Source organism: Nipponia nippon, unplaced genomic scaffold, assembly GCF_047370975.1.
Source record: "Nipponia nippon isolate SJK-2023a ecotype South Korea unplaced genomic scaffold, ASM4737097v1 scaffold_16, whole genome shotgun sequence".
Taxonomy (NCBI): Eukaryota; Metazoa; Chordata; class Aves; order Pelecaniformes; family Threskiornithidae; genus Nipponia; species Nipponia nippon.
The window spans coordinates 1,122,257-1,141,520 of record NW_028262332.1 but is presented as its reverse complement, the minus strand read 5'-3'; the positions used below and the strand labels follow the sequence as shown (position 1 = coordinate 1,141,520).

Sequence of the window (19,264 nt, the reverse complement as noted above, 5' to 3'; positions counted from 1 at the left end):
GGTCTGGGGCGGCATCCTGGGCCCTCCCCTACTCGCACCCCCAGCTTCCCTGCTGCTTCCAGCTTAATCATTGCCGGGGTATCTGGCAGGCAGCCCTCTGCCCGGCCTCTCCCAGCTTGTTTGCTGTTGCCCCAAGGTTAGGCAGAGCGAAGGGCAGCAGTGACACACGGCACTGCCAGCAGATGCTGCACCCTGCCAGCACCCTGCCTGGGCCAGGCCAGCACATCCCTCGCCCCTCAGCCCCCGTGCTGATGCCAGCCCCACTAGCCCCGGGGCTCGTGGAAGGTACCACACAACCCTGCGGGACAGTTTTCCCTCCCCAAACCGTGTTTGTCCCCACAGAGCACCGAGCAGCCTCTGCGGGATGCAGCTTTCAGCCAAGCCAACGCGGTGACACCATGTCCCTGCCCAGCCATGCGGCGGGGGGGCCCTGTGGCAGGGCAGGGCTGGCGGCAGGGCCACGAAAGCAGACACGGGGTGGATCTGCCTGTCCCCATGCCAGCGCTGCCCACGGTCCAGGCAAGGCGAACAAGAGCACTCGTTGTGCAGGGCAGGCGGCATGGGGCTGTGTCCCTGCCAACCTCCTCCTGCAAGCTCCACACCCCCCGGCCACCCACCAGCGTGGGACCTGGGCCAGGCGGAGCGGTCGGGGGGGGGGGGGGGGCAAACTGGCAGGGCTCTGCCCTGCACCTCTGCCAAGCCACTGCCACCCCAGCCCAGAAGCTCCCAGGGGTGGTGGGATTTCAGGCAGTAGTGGGCTCCTGGTGGTGGTGGGCTCGCAGTTCTGGTGGGATCTCAGTGGTGGTGGGATCCTGGTGCTGGTGGGCTTCCAGGCAGTGGTGGGCTCCTGGTGGTGGTGGGCTCCCAGGGGTGGTGGGATCTCAGTGGTGAAGGGCTCCAAGCAGTGGTGAGCTCCAAGCGGTGGTGGGCTCCCAGTAGTGGTGGGCTCCCAGGGGGTCATAGCCAGCTGGGGCAGTGCCACAAAGCCCACCCAGCTGGCCCAGCCAGGAACCTCGCCCTTCCCCAGCCCCCCCAAAGCTGGGCTCTCTCTTTCCAAAAGACAGAACAGCCATCCAGCTTGGCAGAGTCGGGCTGAGCACCAGCCAGCGTCCCCAGGCAGGCAGGAGCAGGCTGTACTGGAAACGCCTGGGCAAGGGGAGCACTGGGCCCAGGCTGGCAGTGGGGTGGCAGGCAGCAGCGAGCTGAAGAGCTCAGCGTGCCACTGCTGCTGCCCCAAGTCAGCACTGCGACAGTTAAGCCTGGTTTTGAGGGGAGAGGAGAGGGCTGTGTGGCTCCCGCACTGCCCTTACACAACCTGCCAGGATAAGCAAGAAGTAACACGGGAATCCTGGAAAACCCAGGGCAGAGGGAAGAGGCGTACCTTGGCAGGGGAGGAGATGGCTGTAATTTTATTTGCAGCACCCTGAAGTCATCTGCTAACACACGTGCTCTTTCCAAGCCCCTGCCCCTGCAGACCAGGCAGTTCCTGCAGCGGCCACGGTGCTTACGCAGCTGCCGCCTGGCAGCACGGCCGCCAGTGGGACGCCAACACAACGGCGGGCTTGTTCCAGGCCGGCGGCGCCAGCCCCAGCCGAAAACCCAGCCTGGAGCTGCCCCAGCACGCTGCAAAGAGGCCAGCAGGCTTCTCGCTCACCTTCCTCGACGCCCAGGGTGTCGCAGAAGGCAAACGATGGGGATCTACATCCCAAACGGGGTGCCCCAGTGCTACCCTGCTGCTGGAGCTGGGCCAGCCCTCCGCACTGGACCCGGCCCCAGCGTGGTGCGGAGCCCCGAGCCGGGATGCGGATGGGGCGAGGGGTTGTGCCCACCACCGCGCAAGCCTGGCAGGAGGAACCGAATGGGGCCGGGAGTTCCTGGCACTTGGACGTTAACACCCATAACCCATGCTGTGCTGTCAGGTGCTGCCCTGGAGAGCTGCCTGGTGCTCTGCCCCTCTTTGTCTGTCTGTCCTTCCTGCCTCCTTCCCTCTGTCCCACGGGCAGTGTGGCGAGGAGGAGTGGTACCCAGCGGAGCTTGGCGCAGGGTGCTGCAGCATCTCCATGATGCTGTGGGTGGGGGGACCGCTTCGTTCTGGGGAGGTGGGTCCCCATCCCAGCTGGGGGCACGTCCCTGGCTCCTCTCCACTTCTCCAAGACGGTGACAATGATGCCCTCCTCTGCCATGCGCCCAGGGCTGCCATCATCCAAACCTACCCTCCGGCAGGCGGGCAACGCCTGCAGCTTCCCCAGAGTTGAAGGTTTCCCAGCAGGGGCAGAAGGGCAGGGTCAGGGTACAGGATTGCAGGCTCAAAGTGCTGCCCCATCCCCAGCGTAGGCACTTCTTGGTGGCATCTGTGTTGGCACACATCATCCTCAAGGCTCCCGGGCCTCAGCAGGGCGGGGGGGGACCTGTCCTTCCCCCCCACGCTCCACACTGGGCTCTCAGGACCTGGCAGGTGCCCATCACCGGTGCATCTGGCTGCAGAGCTCACGGGTGAAAAGCAACAGCAAAGTCCAGCCAGTGCCACCTCCCAGCTGCCAGCTCTGCCGGGCGCTGGGGCAGCTCCCAGCTCTGCCGGGCGCTGGGGCAGCTCCCAGCGGTGCCCAGGCCAGGCAGCCACGTCCCCGCGGGGCCACCTGGCCCCATCCCATGGTCAGCACGTCCCGTGGGTGCAGCGAGGGCCCTTAGGAGATGACACAGCAGCACTTTCTGCAGCAGGGGCAGCGCTTGCAGCAGCCACATCCCCCGCCGGCCTCCTGCTGCTGGCCCTTGGGTGACTTGTCCAGGGTGACGGTGTAGAAGGAGTCGGTTGAGTCCCCGTTGGGCATCCTCAGGCTGGCATAGGGGTTGTAGGGACGGGACCCGGACTTCTCTGTGGAAATGGTGGGGCTGTTCCAGCTGCTGGCGGGGTCTGCCTGCTCCTCCACGCCGTAGGTGGACACGGCCACAGGGTTGGCGATGACGGTGGGCTCATCCTTCAGGTAGCGAGTGATGAAGCTTTGCTGGAACTGGTCCCGCGGGATGTTGACGCTGGCATAGGGGTTCTCCAGGCTGACACCACGATCCATCTTCCAGCTCTTTCTCAACACGTGTGGCCCGGTTGGCACTGCCCACCTCCTGCGAGACAGGGAGCCCGTTAACCCGGGGTGCGGGGGGTGTCAGTGCTGGGGTTGTTCTCACGGCACGGGGAAGGGACCCCTGGCAGACCCCACTGCTTCGGGAGCAGGGTGCAGAGCTGTGCTCCCCCTCCCAGCCAGCCCCAGGGGACTCTGACATGCAACCCGCACACTTTGGCCGTGTGGCCCCGATGGCAGAGCTGGGAGGGGAGGCAGGAGAGGGTGACACGTGGGCAGGGAGACACGGGGGTGGGCAGGGTGCTGGGGGGTGGGAAGGGGTGCTGGGTGGGAGGCAGGGTGCAGGCAGGGCAGTGGGGTGGGGTGGGGTAGGAGCTTCTGGGCGGAGACAGGTCTCAGAGGTGGGGGCAGGCAGTGGGGAGAGGAGCAGGGGAAAGGGGTGCAGGGGGGAGGAAAGGCAGAGTGGGGGGAAGGAGGGGCCAGGACAGGGGCAGGGGACGGTGGGGGGAGAAAGGGAACCGGGGCAGGGGTGCAGGCAGGGGCAGGGGCGCGGGCAGGGGCAGGAGGGCGGGCAGGGGCAGAGGCACAGGCAGGGGCAGAGGCACAGGCAGGGGCGCAGGCAGGGGCAGGGGCGCGGGCAGGGGCAGGGGCGCAGGTAGGGGCAGAGGCGCAGGCAGGGGCAGAGGCGCAGGCAGGGGCAGAGGCACAGGCAGGGGCAGGGGCACAGGCAGGGGCAGGGGCAGAGGCGCAGGTAGGGGCAGGAGGGCGGGCAGGGGCAGGGGCAGGCAGGCAGGCAGAGGGTGGGAAGGGCAGGGGCAGGCAGGCAGAGGGTGGGAAGGGCAGGGGCAGGGGGAGCGGGCAGGGCGCGGGCAGCGGGGTCGCTGCCGGCACTCACCCACCGCGCGGCTCCGGCCGGTGCGGGGCCGCTCTGCCGCCGGCGGCGCTTCCTCCTCACGGCCCGCCCCGCCCCGCCCCGCCCCGCCCCGCCCACACCGACCGGCCACTGGCACCAGGCACCAGGCAGGGGACACAAGGAACTGGGCACCCGTACCAGGCACCGGGCGCTGGGCAGGGGGCACCGGGCGCTGGGCAGGGGGCACTGGGCACTGGCACCAGTACTGGAAAGGGGCACTGGGCAAGGGGCACTGGGCACTGGACAGGGGCACTGGGCAGGGAGGCGCTGGTCACTGTCACCAGTACTGCACAGGGGCACTGGGCACGGGACAGGGGCATGGGGCAGGGGGCACTGGGCAGTGGGAACTGGCCACTGGACAGAGGCACTGGGCACCAGGCACCGGGCAAGATCACCAGTACCGAGCATCATGCGTCAGGCACCAGCACTAGCCACTGGGACCAACCACCAGGCAATGGATACCAGCACCAGCATAGGCACTGGTATCGTGCACTGGCACCAGCACCACGCAGTGCGCACCAGGCACCACACAGCAGGCAGTGGTACCACGCACTGTCACCACCACCAGGAACGGGCACTGACACCAGTACAGGCACCAGTACCATTCACTGGTACCAGCACCAGCACCAGCACTGCAAGCCATGCGCCGGGCACTGAGCTCCAGCACCGTGCACTGGCACCAGCATTGGCACTGCACACTGGTACTGGGCAGCAGCAGGGGCAGTGGGGTGGGGGCACCGCACACCATGGGCCTGTAGGAAGCAGCAAACACCGAGCACCAGGCACTGGGCAGAGGACACCGAGTACCACACACAGGTCCTGAGCACTGGGCAGGGGACACCAGGGACCTGCACCCACTGCAGCCCCTGGCAGCCCCCAGACCCACTGGCCAGCCTCTGCCTGCCCCCATGGACACCCAGGTCCCTGCAGCCCAGGGGTCCCTCGCACCCCACCTGGCCGTGCCCCACCTCTCCAGTCCTGACACCCCAGTGCCAGGTCTCCGCGGGGATCCTCATCCCTCCAGCTGATCCCTGGGCTCAGAGGGGCATGAACCAAATGTGCTGGACCCAAGCGATCTGGTGTGTGCCTGGGCATCAGGAGGATCCGTGGTGGGATGTTGGCTGTGGTGTGAACCTGTGCGCACCACCGGAGCCTTTACCAGGGTAGGTTGGGGGGGGGGAGGTGTTACCCTGTGCCTGCCCTGTGAGGGTGAAACGCAAGAGGCTGGATGGAGTGAGGGACACGGCTGGCACAAGGGCACATGTGCCAGTGCCCGGGACCAGAAGTGCTGCAAGAGAAAAGATGCATATTTTCAGCACCCTCCACCTGCGAGCAGGCAGGAGAGACCCTGTGCAAGCCCCAGCCCTCAGTCCTGCTCTCGTGTCAGGCTTTTTGGAATATCCCAACTGAAAACCCCGCCCAGAGGCCAGGCCCCGTTGCCTTGGGGCCCTGATCCTGCCACACTCCCAGCATCACGAAGCCAGTGGCCCTGTCCCCATCATCACCAGCTGCCAGGGCTCCTTTGGGTCCCTGGTGTTGCCTTGTCCCACTCACTGGTACCCGCTGGGCCTGTGGACGGGCTCTGGGGCAGCGTCAGCCCTGCCAGGACAGCAGGAAGGGCTGCAGGCAGGGCAGTGCTGCCCGCAAGCTCCCCAGCCTCGTGGCTTCCCACCAGCGAGGAAAACACCAGCACTGATGGAGCTGGGCCCAAGGGACACGATGTCCCCAACCACCAGAAGCCACGGCTGTTCCCAGCCTTGCCCACAGCCCTGTGGGCCACTGCCACCCCTCCCCAGGCTCGGACACGGCCCCGGCACGCCTGCCCCATGGCTCCAGTTGTGGCTAGCAGGAGATGGCCATCCCCAGACGGATGCAGCTCAGAGCAAGAGCTGAGCCTTGGGGGGACGGGGGAAATGTGGGGACCAGGGTGGCTGGGTGGAAGGCAGCACAGGAGCATCCCAGCCCCACATCCAGACCTGGCACCCTCCTCTGGGGCAGCGGGAGGTACCAGCCTGGGTCCCCTCGGTGCTGCCGCGTCCCCAGGGAGGCTGCAGGGAAAGCTGGAAGGTGCAGCAGCAATGGGAGACGCTGCCAGCCTGGCCTGGGGAGACAAGGCTTGGTGGGGACATGGCACTGCCACAGCTTCACTGCTCTGCCCTGCCCTGGGCAGGACACTCACATGTCCCCTGTGTATCCTCTGTGTGTCCCCTGTGGGTCCTGAATGGCATTTTGCTGAAGGCTGCAGGACTTTGGGCCTCTCAGAAGGGTCCTTACACCAGTAAGGTAAGTAAGATGGCCACAGCCAGCCCTGCCAGGGACTCCCGTGCATGATGTCCCTGCTTCTGGGTGCTTGGGGACAGGGTGGGTTTTGCTGGGAGCCTGTGCCCGGCCAGGTGTCCTGTCCCCAGGGTGCGGGACACCAGCTCCTGTCCTGCAGCCAGACGGTCTCTCCTGTGCTGGTGGCTGAGCATGCCGTGGGGTGGGACAGGGCCACCACGGATCCCCTATGCCAGCCGTGTCGCTGCCGTGTGACACTGCTGTGATGCCCTCAGCCAGTATCACCCTTCCCATCACCAAGCCCCCTAAACTGGCTTGTGCAGAGCCCCAGCATCTTCCCACACGCAGTTCCATGCAGAAACCTGTCCCTCCTGGGACCCCTGGGGATGCCGAGGACAGGGCCGTGCACATGGGGCCGAGCCAGCCTGGGGACAGGCGCAGGGCAGAGGGTGCCCCAAACTGCAGCTGAATCCTCCTGGGACTGAATTACATTTCCTGCAGCACTTTGCAAAGGGAAAAGCCGCTTCCTTCTGGCCATTGCAACACAAAACTACATTTCTTACCTGCACTGAGGAGCTGGGGCTGCACAGGCCGGCCGGATCCTGCTCGCAGTGGTGCCCAGCACTGCCCTGCCCAGCCTGGTGCCAGGTGAGGGGGGACGCTGGGCTGGGGGCTGTGCCCTTGGCACCCATGGAGCAAGCAGGAGAGCTCTGGCAGGTGATGGGACCCTGCCTGGCCCTGGCAGCACTGTCCCTGGGATGGATGGATGGATGGATGGATGGATGGATGGATGGATGGAGGACGGATGCTGGTGGGTGCTGTGCTGACTGGGCACCCAGTGGTCAGAATGCCCTGCTGCCAGCACCCTGCCTGCAAGCCCCAGTCTCCCCTGCCTGTCCTCTGTGGCTGGTCCCTCCATCCTGGAGCCTGCTGGGCTTGCAGCTCCCCAAGTGTGGTTTGCACCATAAAGAGACTCGATGACCTCCCAGGGGGTGGAGGGAAGGGAAGAGGGAGGCCCAGGATTTTTTTTGGAGAAGCTGGGAGGTCAAACCCTCCTCTGACCAGCTCTGGCACGGGGAGAGGGGCTCCGTGCAGCTCTGTGTCTGTTTCCCCACGGAGGTCTGAGAGTAGGGGTGCAGCAGAGCATGTGCCCTGCATAACCAGCAGCGCAGCACCCAGCTCTTGGGAGCTGCAAAACACCTGCACGGACACCCCCGAGGCCACTCTGCTCCCGCAGGGTCGCCCGGAGGAGAGCCACTGGCAGCCCCTGTCCCTTCACTGAGCCTGACTGCTGCCAGGTTTTCCCATCTTGAGCTGTCTCCCCGGAGAAAAACTCATATATTTTGCTAAACAGGCATAAAAAAAAAGAGGCGGCATCCTCCCAGGTGTCCTGCTGTAACCCCAGCCCTGCCTGCCCGTGCACGGCGTGTCCCTGCTCACGCGGGGGATGTCGCTGTGGCACTCTGCAGCAGCGAGTTTCCCTTCCTCCCAGCACCTCAGGACTTGCTCCTTCTGGCTTTTTGCCCCAGATTTCCATGCGCAGCCCTGGTCATGAGCGGCTCTGCTCGCAGGAGCTGTGAGGCTGCTCGCCAGGCACAGCTCAGGTCAGGGAGACCCCGAGACCCTGCAATGGCACCGTGTCCTCAGTGCCTTCCCTCTCCCAAAGGGGCCCCGAAGCGAAGCTCACCTCATCAGCACCTCTGAGCTTTTTGGGGTAGGGACATCCCACACGCCGCTGCCTGGGGCTTGCGGACCCCGTGCAACCTCTCTGAACAGGGGTTTAGCTTTAATCTGCAGTGCCCCCATCCCGGCTGATGTCCCTCCCCGGCATCTCGCCGCGGCAGCTCCCATCTTGCAGGCATCTTCTGGATAATCTCATTCCTCGCAGGCTCCAGTGCCGGCTCTGCAGTAGTTGGGCTGGTGCTGTCTCATCTCGGGAAAGCCCTTCCAGCCTCTGCTGCTGCTCTCCTGGTCCAAATCTGGCTGCCTTCTCCTTTCCAGCCTCAATTTCCTGATGGCCAATTTGTTCTTGGGCCAACAGTATCTTTAATAGCTCCTTTCCTCCTGGCCGTGGGCGCAGTGGAGGTGTACCTGGAACCAGTCCCGCAGCGAGGGCCGCAGCAGCACTCTTACAGCACCACTGGTGGGGATTGGGTTAACCCAGGTCCTCTGGCAAGGAAAAGGAACAGGAGCAACTACATCGTCTGTGGACCCTTTAAGGTCCCTCCCTGGCCAAGGCGGCCACCACAGCACCCGCCATTTGGGCTGCTGCCTAAAGGCAAGGTGTTCCCAAAGGCTGATGAATTCAGGGTGACAGCAGCATCCCCCTTTCCTCCTCACAGCTCACCAGCCCCGTGTCAGCCTCAGGGAGCATCGACCCTCTTCTCCCACGTCGCGGATAAACTCCTGAGCACCAAGGCTGGGAGTGCAGTGCCACCAGGGCTGAGGTTCTGGGCTTGTTCTTCTCCTTGGGGGTACTTTGTCCCAGCTGCGGGTGACTCCCGTGGTCGCAGGGTCTCTGGCAGGTGCTGGTGGTCCACAGAAGAAGTTAGAGCTGAGTTTTCTTTCTTCTGACAGATGCTGAGACTGTGGAGGAGGAGGAGGCTCTGGCACACCAGGGGACCATGGGGACACCCCCTCCCAGGCTGCTGGGTTCCTCAGGGATGATGCAGGGAGCCCTTGTCCCAAAAGGCCCCTGCGGCAGAGACCCTATAAATGCCCCAAGCGCAGGAAGGGCTTTGCGCAGAGCTCCCCCCTGCAAACCCACATGGGAGAGTGCCCCCTGCAAGTGTCCCACCCATGAGGACAGCTTCAGTGACACCTCCATCCTCATCAAGCACCAGCACACTCTCACAAGTGCCCACACCAGTGCTCCCAGTGCTCCCTTCAGCCTCAGCGCCGACCTGCTGCAGCACCAGTGGGCACATGTGGGTGCTGCTGTCGGACAGGGGACACATCCAGCCCCAGCCTCTCTGATGAGTGGGGCGGCTGGCATCACTGGGGTCCGTCCTTCAGAAACGCAGCACCTTGGAAATGTGGGTTTGTCTGTAATGGGAGCTGGGAAGGGGGACACCCATGCGAGAGGGAGGTTGTCATCACACGTGGCCAGCAAACGCACTTGGGGAGGTTAAGATGCTGGGACCAGTTGCCCTGGCTGCTCTGGCGATGCCCCAGGAGCTGTGTCCATCACCGTCCCTCACTGGCTGCAAAGCATCGCAGCATTGGACAGACCTGTATCGAGGCAGCTCTGGGCCCCCGGGCACTGAGGATCATCCTGCTGTTCCCCCAGACGGACAGGACAGACAGCCCCAGCACCAGGCTGTGCCCCGTGGGCAGGCGGTGGCTCAGCGCTTGCCTCTCCCCGCTGGCAGGGGACGATGGGCACCGGCCCTGCTCCCTGGGAGCCCTGCAGTCCCCGCAAATGGAGGTAAATAAGTCCTTCAAATTCAGCATTATTCCCCAAGAGGGAGATTCAGGGGGTGAAAGCCTAAATCTGGCCTTTTCAGCGTTGAAAAGCATCATCCCCTGCTCCTTATCCCCCCATCCTGCTGAAGCCACGGAGGGAAGTTCGGGCACAGCAGAGTCGTTTGGCGTTTGTCCATCCGGTGCAGGCGATGGGGCAGATCTGCGGCAGCCCCAGCCGAGGAGAGTTACCGCCAATCCAGGAGCAGCAACCCCTAATCAGAAGCCTGAAGTTCAAATAACTAATTTCTTGGCAAGATACGACTCTGAACTGAGCTCCGAGAGCCATGTCCAGCAGTCTCGCGCAGCTCCTTGGAGGGTTTATAGATGATGGAGAATCCCCAGATGGAAAAGCTGCTGCATCCGAGCCCAGGCTGCTGTTTTGGAGTCGCCCCGTGTGGGACTGGCTGAGCTGGGAGCCGGCAGGCGTGTTGGAGCTCTGCACCCCTTGAGTAAATGGACGAGCCGAACTAATGCATAGCTACTTGTTGCTTAAAACCAGCCTAATTTCCTGCAATTGTTTGCAGGGGGAAAAAAAAATTCAACAGAAAAAACCAACCGAAAGCTCAGTCCCACCCAGGCAATGTCCCGTGCTAGGAGAGGCGATGGAGAGGGAGGTCCTCACGAGGCGCCACAGTGCTTCCGAGAAAGGTGCTCTGCTCAGGAGACAACCTCTGCGATTTGAGGAGGAGCCTGCAAAAACCAGGAGAAACAGAAGAAAAAGCCAACCTTCGCTTGCCTTTTTTTTTTTTTTGACTGACCCATGAGCTCGCTTGCGGCCCGTGCCGCCTCCCAGCAGCCCACAAATGAGGGGGCAGACCCGAAGAGGGGGCCGGGGGCTGTGTTCCCAGTACCAGCAGCCGATGACGGGTCTGGAGCCCAGTGGGTGCTGCAGGGGTAGGAGCATCCCCAGCCAGGAGGAAAGAGCTGAGCTCAGCGATTCCTGCAATATCCATCCAAAAAAGATCTTGGGTCTTTGCAGCAGTACCATGGCAGGGTACCCACAGTGCCCCGTCCTGCATGACCCGACACAAGCTTTTAGGATTTTTTGAAGGATACCAGTCACTGCAGTGATTTCATGGGATGCCTCAACTCACTGGAGCTTCACACACAGTTAAAAAGAAAAAACAAACCAGAAAGCCATGGGCACGTCCCACTACTGGGCATCCTGGGGACAGACACGCGTGTGGCATCAGGGTCGGTGGAGCATCCCCAGCCCCAGCTCCTCCCAGGGGCTCTCCCAGTCACCAGGACACTAAAACTCATTGACACATCATGTTTGCTGAATATTTCCCTTCAGTGCCTGGGACGCAGTGCTGTGGCGCAGGCACACGAGGGTGATGATGCTCTTTCCAGCCCATCAGTAAGGGAGGACGATGCGGAGCGGCGTTTGCTAGAAGGAAAGGTTTTGCAGTCAGCTGGGGGAGCAGCTCCGTGTGTGCTGGGTGCTTCTCACCAAGCCTTGGTGGGACTGAAGACTTTTTTGAAGCTAAGGAGAGCTTGTAGGTGGTCAGTGTGTGAAAAGGGCACGGGGATGAGTTGGGCCAGTGCAGTAATGGGAAGCCAAACCCCAAATTCAGGCTGTGCAAAACAAAGCCAGACGGCTGGAATTTCTTTCCTTCCTCCACGGGCCCCTCTGCTGTGCAAGGTCTTCGCCGATGTGTTTGCCTTAATTCTCGGCTGCCTCCTTGTTAAAAAGCAGAGCGAGGCCGGGCAGGTATAGAAGGAAGGACCACGGGGTGGCCCAGGGAGCGGGAGGCATCAGTGGGGTGAGCATCCCTAAGGGGAACCCCATGGGGTTGGTGCCGCTGGGCATGGGGGCTCAGCTGGGAGCCCGGTGAGTGGGGAGGAGGCGTCGGGGCTGTCGGCATGGGGATGCCACAGAAGGGACCAGCGGTGCGTCTTTGAGGGGTGACCTAGGGAGCACAGACCAGCACACGGGGACAGAGCTGCCGGGGACAGGGGGTTTTGGGGCAGCACAGACCTATTTCCAGCACCCTGGGTGGGAAACCCCAGCACGGTGCAAAATTCAGCTCATCCCCCCAGGCCAGGCTGGCAGCCTGTGCTCAGCACCCCATCCTGCGGGTCCTGGCACCGAGCCCGCCTTTCGATGCAGCAGGCAGGCACAGCCTGGCAGCCCCATGGCCGTGCCCCACAGCACGGGGCCCTGGCACCCCCACGTGCCCGGTGTCCATGTGCAGAGTCACAGCCCTGCACTGCTTGTCTCCAGGTAGTCTGCCTGTGGCATGCAATGAGTTTTCTCAGTTCTTGGTTCCCTCTTAGGGAAAGCGATGTGTCCCAAAGGATGGTGGCAGCTTTTAAAGCCAAAATGGAGCCTGGAAATGACCTGCAAAAGCTGCTCGATGGGAGGGATTGCCTGCCGTGCCGGGATGTGTCCTGTCACTTGGGTCAGCACATGGGCTGCACGCACCGAGGGGGCCCTGGGCCATGCACCCATCCTGTGGCAGGCCCAATCCTGCCCTTGACACCGGCTCCTGGGATTCAGCTCTGTACCGAGGGACAGCGCAAGCTGCTCTGCAAAACCCCCCGAGGCTCTGGTGCTCACCTTGCGGCAATAGCACATCTCCTGAAAGGGCTGGCAGCTCCCCAGATCTGACAGGATCCATCGCCAGCTCCGTCCCGCACATGCTGCGCTCTCCCGATGTGACATCTCAGCCACCCTTGCAGGCCCACGAGTGGGGGACAGGGACGCCGGGAGCACCGTGGGAACGTGCAAAAGGCAGCGGGTGCTGCGCGCAGCTGGGGCACACGTGCACATGTAGCACGTGCGGGTGCTGGGCACCCATCCGCCTGCCCGGTTCACCCGTGTGCCTGCGGGAGGGGTGAGGACACTGCCAAGGTGCATTTGCAACGCCTGGTGCGTTTGGGCTCCTCCAAGCCTACGCTGCATGTCATCCATGTACCCGTGGATGCCCAAGCTGCGGCTGCAGAGCCCAAAGCCTTTCTAGTTTAAGCCCTGCTCTGCCCTGGCAGGGGGATGCTGCATTCCTCAAGGATAACGAGTCAGATAAATAATTCGCTGTCCAGGCTGGCACGGCCGGAACCGGCATCGCATGAGTCAGCCGGCGCCTGGCCTACTGTCTGCCTCTCCCTGGGCTCACGCCGGCCGCAGGAACCAGGAGAGGAGCAGATTTCCTTATCGCCCTCCCACACTCACCCTCCGTCCCTCTCCCCTGCGGCTCCCTGGCCCGGCCAGCCCCCAGGTCACGCCGGGGCTTGGCAGCGGCGCGGGGGAAGCGTGCATTGTGGCTGCCCACTGCGGCTCGGCTGGAGGAGAAAGCAAGGATTTCCTGGCCCGGAGCAAGTCCTTCCTGTCTCCTCCTAGCAGCCGAGCGCTTTGGGGCGGGAGCCAGTGGCTGCCCCTGCATAGAGCTGCCGCTGAATGTGCAAGCAAGCAGGAGGCAAGAACGGAGCTGGGGCGACACCACCCTCCAGTGCCAAAATCTCGCCCCCCCCAGCTCTCTCCTACCCATGTGCAGAATCCCCACTCGGGCAGAGCCTCCAGCCAGCACAGAGGAGATGTCCCCCTCCACACCCCCAGTGCTTGTGCATCCTCACCTGCAACGTGCCATGGTGTGGGGTGGCCTCGTGCCATTGCATGGGGACTTTAGGAAGGGCAATTCACCCGTTGCCAACCTCAGCCCAGCACCCATGGCAGGTCGATGCTGAGGGATTTGTGTCCAATGGGACATAACCTGCAGCTCCCTGCTCAGAGCCAGGCAGCAGCAAACAGCCCGGGACGTCTTCCAAGGCTAAACACTCGCTTGCACGCAGAGACCTGGAAAACGGGCTGTAAGAGCCCCAGCTGGGGAAACCTGGTTGGGCAGCTCACGTGCACGGCCACGGTTTTCCCTCCTCAAACGTCACTTCTCCTTCCTGCGAAGGAAGAAGCTGGGCCCAGGTGGGGGCAGCCGCTGGCACCCACCTCTTGGCAGGCTCCCTGCAGGCACCGCTTTTGCTTTCTCTGCAAACAGCCACGCTGGGCGATGCCGCAGCTTCCGCCGTGCCGCAACCACATGGAGATCTTGCGCGGCAGCTACACCTGCCGATGTTTTTTTTTAGGACAAGGGGCTGATTTCCTGCTATTTTTCCATGATTCAAAGTTTCCAGTCCCTGGAATGGCTGCAGCATAAGGGCTGTCACCCGTCTCCTGGCCCAGAGCATCCCCAGCACTTTGCCATCCTCCCCCTTTGGCTCCTGCCCCAGGGATGGATCCGGGATGGCACCATCCTGCCCCCGGTGAAGGCTTTGTCGTGGCAGTCTGGGGATGCTCTCCCCACAGGGAGCAGGCAGACCCCGTGCAGCACCCAGCTCCCAGCTAAGCCCTTGGCTCCGGCTTTCTCCCAACGGAGGTCTGGTTTCTGTCCTGCCGTCTGCTTGTCCTCCCTCACTTCAAACAGTCCCCGTTTGTTTGGCTCTCGCTGCTGGCTGGAGCCGGGGCCGCGTGCCTGGGCCGCCTGTGCACAACGGCTCCTTGTTCACCACCTCCCTCCCTGCTCGCCCCTCGCCTGCTTTAGCAATTATCCCAATTAGCCATGCCCTCTCCTTGCTCCCTGGCTGCACCACGGACCCTCATCCCTCCTGCTCTGTGCCCATGGCAGCAGCGCTGCTGCCTGCAAGGGGCCACCTCCGGGCCAACGGGATGTGGGCACCGGAGTGATGGCTGCCAGCTTCCCAGGTGGGAAACAGGTGGGTTGTGCAAAATTCAGGTGTTTGGGGCCCATGCTGGATCCCAGGGCTCTCTTCAAACCTCTTTGGGGCTGGAGGAGGATGAGGAAGCTGTGCCTGGACCTGAAGCTCCTGGGGTGCCAGCCCTGTGCCACTGGCATCTGCCTCTGCTCCTTCAAATCGCCTTGGTGGGTGCTGCCCGTCCTGCCCCAGCCACGCAGGGTGCTCCCCCTGCCCCGCTCCCCGGGAGCGTGGGTGCAGCCAGCCGGCTTCCTGCAAGCCACGACCCACGTGCCACCGCGGCAGCACCGTCCTCCCACAGCCACCGGCTCGGCAAGAGCCTGGGGCTGGCGGTTGAAGTTTCCACCCGCCGACGTGGGCTGGGGCAGCCGTGGAGGGGGGCTTTCCGCAGCGATTCCCAGCAGGGCCGTGTTTCAAGGCCGCCTTCCCCTCTGCCCTCCTGAGCCCGCGGAGGAGCCGGGGCACAGTCCCTGGGGAGGTGCTGGGCGCAGGAGCATCCCCATCAGCAGAGCCCAGCGGGAGGAGTGGGGCCATTTATTTCTGCACCCTAGCAGTGGCTTGTACATCCCCCCCGAGCTGAAATTCAGGGCAGGCAAACCCCCGTATCCTGTCCCCATGGCATGGTCCTGAGCCATAGCCAGCCCCTGCCTTGGTCACTGAAGCATGGAGGCAGCGTGGGCAGCCCCCCGGCAGGCTTCTGCCCGCACTCTGCCAGCAGCACCGCGCTGCAGTCGTGTGGGGACACAGCCCTTTAGTAGGGGCATCTCCAGGCAGGGCGAGCAATGGGGCTACCACTCCCAGGATGGCTCCGAGCGCCCCGTCTCGCCCTGACAGCAGCCCCGGGCTCCCGGGGTTTGATCTTTACCGCTCGAGCCGGCCTGTCTGCTCCCATTTGTGTCTGTCATGCTGCCAAGGGATGCGAGCGCCAGGCTCGCACAGCCTGGCAGCTCTGCGCTGGCATGCGGGCAGCCGCCGGGCAGGCAGCCCCTGCGCTGGTACAGAGCCTCCTCCGCAGCTCTGCTGGCCCCAAACCCCTGTGTGTAGATCAGGGTCCTGCAGAAAGCCAGGGCCTGGGTGAGTCCTGGCAGGCGGGGGGCTCCCCAGAGACCCCTTCTGCCTTGCTGGGGGACAGCCCTCATCCTCGAGCCTGCTCCCAGAACTGCACCTTCTTCTCCATCCATAGGGACATGACTCCTCCGGAGCATCCTGGGGGCTGTGTGGGTGCCCAGTGCCCGGCACAGCTTCCCGTCCCCCCCAAAACCAGACATGCCCCCGGCAGACAGGGACATGGCTCATGGTGGTACAAGTCTCTCTGGTTATCCCCGTCTTCCCCAGGGACACTGCACTGCCCCACTGGGTCCCCTTCTAGGTTGGAGCACTGGTTTCCATTACATGGAAAGACCTCACCTCCCCGTGTCACACCAGCGATGGAGGTGGCTGCGGTGTGACCGCTCCCTTCCCCGCAGCCTGCACAGCAGCACCGGGCTGCGGCAATCCCCTTGTTCCCAGGGGTCCTCTCCAGCCAAGGCACCAGGCAGGGGGTCCTCGGCAGCAGGGGAGAGACGGGCCACAGGGTCCGACTGCAGCATCCCAGGATGGCTCCCGGCACCAAATATATCAGGCCCTTGGAGGACTGAAGTAATCAGGGAGAGGAAAGATGTGATGGAAACCCCACGGCCAGATGATGCTGTCAGCCCAAGGAAACCTCCCCAAGAACCAGTACAACACACCATCCCTGCCCTGCAGGATGCAACCCCCTCCCACGGACCCTCTCCCAAGGGCTCTCCGTGGCTCCCAGCTCCCACCCAAGGCGATGCCGGGGAATTCACCAGCTCCTGCGTTTCCTTGTACCTCCCTCCCCACCTCCCCTCTGCAACCGCCTGTCCCCAGGTCTGCTCTTCCCCCAGCTGAAGCTCTCCCCGCTGCACGCTCAGAGCAAGCGGCAGCTCAGCTCCCCGTGCTCAAACCACAGCGAAGGAGCACCCGCTCCGGCGGCCCCCGCGCCCCCGGCAGCCGCTGTGCCGCAGGAAGCTGCCTCTGTGCCGGAGCAGAAGCCGTGCCGGGGGCAGCTCCTGGCCGTGCACCCACACAGCTCCCCAGGAGGGTTATAGACACGAAGGGAAAACAAAATCCTCAGGTCAACGCTCAAATTCACCCAACTGACCTAGAAATGCAACCATGGTGCTCCATATAAGAGCATTGGTTGCCCAAGCTGAGCAGAAGGGATGGCGGGAGACCTGGGGGTCTTTGCCAGCCACTGGGAGCAGGGATGGGGGAGCACATTGTGCCCCCAGGTCCTGCTGGGAACCCCGGGACAGCCACGTTGGGGCAGCAGCATCCCACCACCCACAAGCACGGCCACAGCCTTGTGTGCGGGGCTGCGCTCAGAGCGAGGGGCGGCAGCGGCCAGGAGCCGGGCAGGGCTCAGCAGGTCCCGTCCGCTGCATTCAGGGAAGTTTTCCTGAAAAAGCTGAAATTCTGCTGCAAAAACAAATTTCTGCTTCAGTGCTGGGCTGCTCTTTGGAGCCATGCCCCAGCCAAGGCAGCACCCGGGAGGGACGAGCAGGAGCTTGGGCACCTCTTCACCCATGCCAGGACCACCTTGCCCCACCGCGCTGCTAACGGGCATCTGGAAGGCTCACGCAGCCGCCGCGCTGCCTCCTTCTCCCTGACCCAGTTTGCGTCTCGCCGCTGCATCCAGGCGAGCAGCGCTGTCAGGTTACAAGCGCAGGCAGCGCCGGGCTCTCGCAGGGAGCCAGCAAAGCAAACACTAAACATCACCACAATCACAAGGCGTCTGCCTCAGCCCCAGCATCACTGGCACCAGAGCTGCTCCACCAGTCCTGCCCAACCTGGTGAAGGAGGACTGGCAAGAGCAGCCATATCCCAGCTCTGGCACATGCTCTGGTTTCTACTGAGCCTCAAATCCCTCGGGCTCTGTTAAACCCAGCATCAGCTGGGCTGGATGGGAAGGGGGAAGGTTTCTGCAGAGCTGCCATTTCTATTTCTGGGCCATTCCTGTCCTGTTTTGCTTGGGCACAAGGTGTTTTCTAAAGGATGTGTCTTCCTTGCACCCTCTCACCCCTGAAATGCAGCTCTGGGTCTTTGTGGTCACCCCTTGCCCGGGCCAGCAGCCCCCAGGGAGCTCCAGATCTCCCCATCAGCCCCTGGTAGCACTGCAGGACCAGAGAGAGTTTCTGATGTGACCGTGGTGCTGCAGGCTCACCAACAAGATGTGAAATCCTCCTTGCCTTGGGAGTCCGTGGGACTGGGCATACACGGGGCTGGGGAAGGGGGCTCTGACGGGAGCGGGGGACCCCACTTGCCCTCTGGGGACTGAGGCTGGTCCCACTCCCATAGCAGAGCCCAACCCCTGCTCAAAGCATGGCCAGCGTGTCGCTCTGGCCCTCGGTCAGGGCAGCTTTGAACATCTCCAAGGCTGGAGATCCCCACCACCTCTCTGCGCCCTGGTCCAGTGTTTGACCCTCAAAGTGAAAAAGCTTTTCCCTGTGTAGCTATTGGGAAACACAGCTGGAATTTCCCACGTCCTGGCTTGTGGCTATTGATTCTCATCCTCTCTCCCTCCTCCCATGAGATAGTTGTGGAGAGCAATAAATATTCCATGAGTCGTCTTTTCTGGCAGCTGAGCAACCCCAAGTCTGCACGCAGGGAGCTGGTGGGGAGTGAAGGTCACGGCATCTGAGGAGAGAGGAGATGGTCTCTCTGGCCCTCCTGCCTTGATCTCCCCCCAGCCCACGTGCATCCCTCCTCCTCCTCCTCCTCCTCCCTGCCCTCCTGGTGCAGCACCAGCAAGGTGGGCACCCACTTCACACCAAGGGCTCCCAGAAGTGGCCACAGTATTAATCACTAAACCAAATGAACAGTAAAAATAATGATTATACCCCTTGGGATCTGTTGGGGCTTTAGGGACATCCATAACCTTCAAGCTGGCCAGACCACCGTGCGCGTAGGTCTGTCGTGCCATGGAGCTTATAATTCCCACAATCTCAAGGTTCATGTGTGGTAGCACGTGGAAGAGCTACAGGCTTTAGACCACTTTGCAGATCTTCTGAGCACCATTTTTCTCACAGTGGAGTCTGTGTAGAGGGCTGGGAGCCTAGAAATGACCACATCCAAACCCCCATCGATGTGTTAGGACTGTGCTGCAAGAGCATCAATGGCCAGGTGCTGACCGCCACCAACCCACACGCTGCTGCTGCTTCAAACAGCAACCAGAGCAACCAGCTCTGCAGCAGCTGGTTGCATCCTTAAGCAACCAGCTGGCAACAACCGATTCTGCTGGTTTCTTGACAGATTTTTTAATACCATCCTTCCTTCAAAATGGTGTTTGCTCTGCCTGGGCAAGCTGCACATCCCAGGAGCTGCAGACAGCTCCTGCGACAGTTTTGGTGGAGCTGCGAGGCAGATGCGCGGTGTGAGAGGTGCCCTGCTTTCCCCTTCTGTTGGTGTCTGCACCGGCCTGTTGTGGGGGCTGATGCCACCTCAGCCAGGCCTGGAGGGTCTCAGCCTGGGAGGGTGGCAATCGTGGCACTTGGGGTCCCTTCCCCTGATGCTCTACCTTGGGAAGGAGAGACAATCCTGAGAGGATGGAGCATGGCACGGAGGATGAAGAGGCTTACTGTGGAGCATGGGTATTGCATGCGCACCTCTCCCGGCCACGCCGGGCTGGGTCGTCCCTCCGGCGCCGCAGTGCCTGGCCCACTACAGACCTGCCGATAAAGCCGCTCACTGGAAAGCTGAAGATGAGCTCATTTTTTTGTGGGTGAATTATCTGTGTGATGAGTGATTCACCAGTGCAAAACAAGAT

The 19,264-nt window shown here is 62.9% G+C and overlaps 1 protein-coding gene across 1 annotated transcript; it reads right to left on the bottom strand.

Annotated features, from left to right (window-relative positions):
• Positions 1-1,099: 1,099 nt before the first annotated feature.
• LOC148056197 (uncharacterized) lies at positions 1,100-4,041 on the bottom strand. Its single transcript, XM_087753239.1, has 2 exons — positions 3,970-4,041; positions 1,100-3,117 (listed from the first exon to the last, which is right to left on the bottom strand). The coding sequence occupies exon 2, from the start codon at positions 3,066-3,068 to the stop codon at positions 2,685-2,687; it is 384 nt and encodes a 127-aa protein (XP_087609365.1). The 5' UTR covers positions 3,069-3,117; positions 3,970-4,041; the 3' UTR covers positions 1,100-2,684.
• Positions 4,042-19,264: the final 15,223 nt, after the last annotated feature.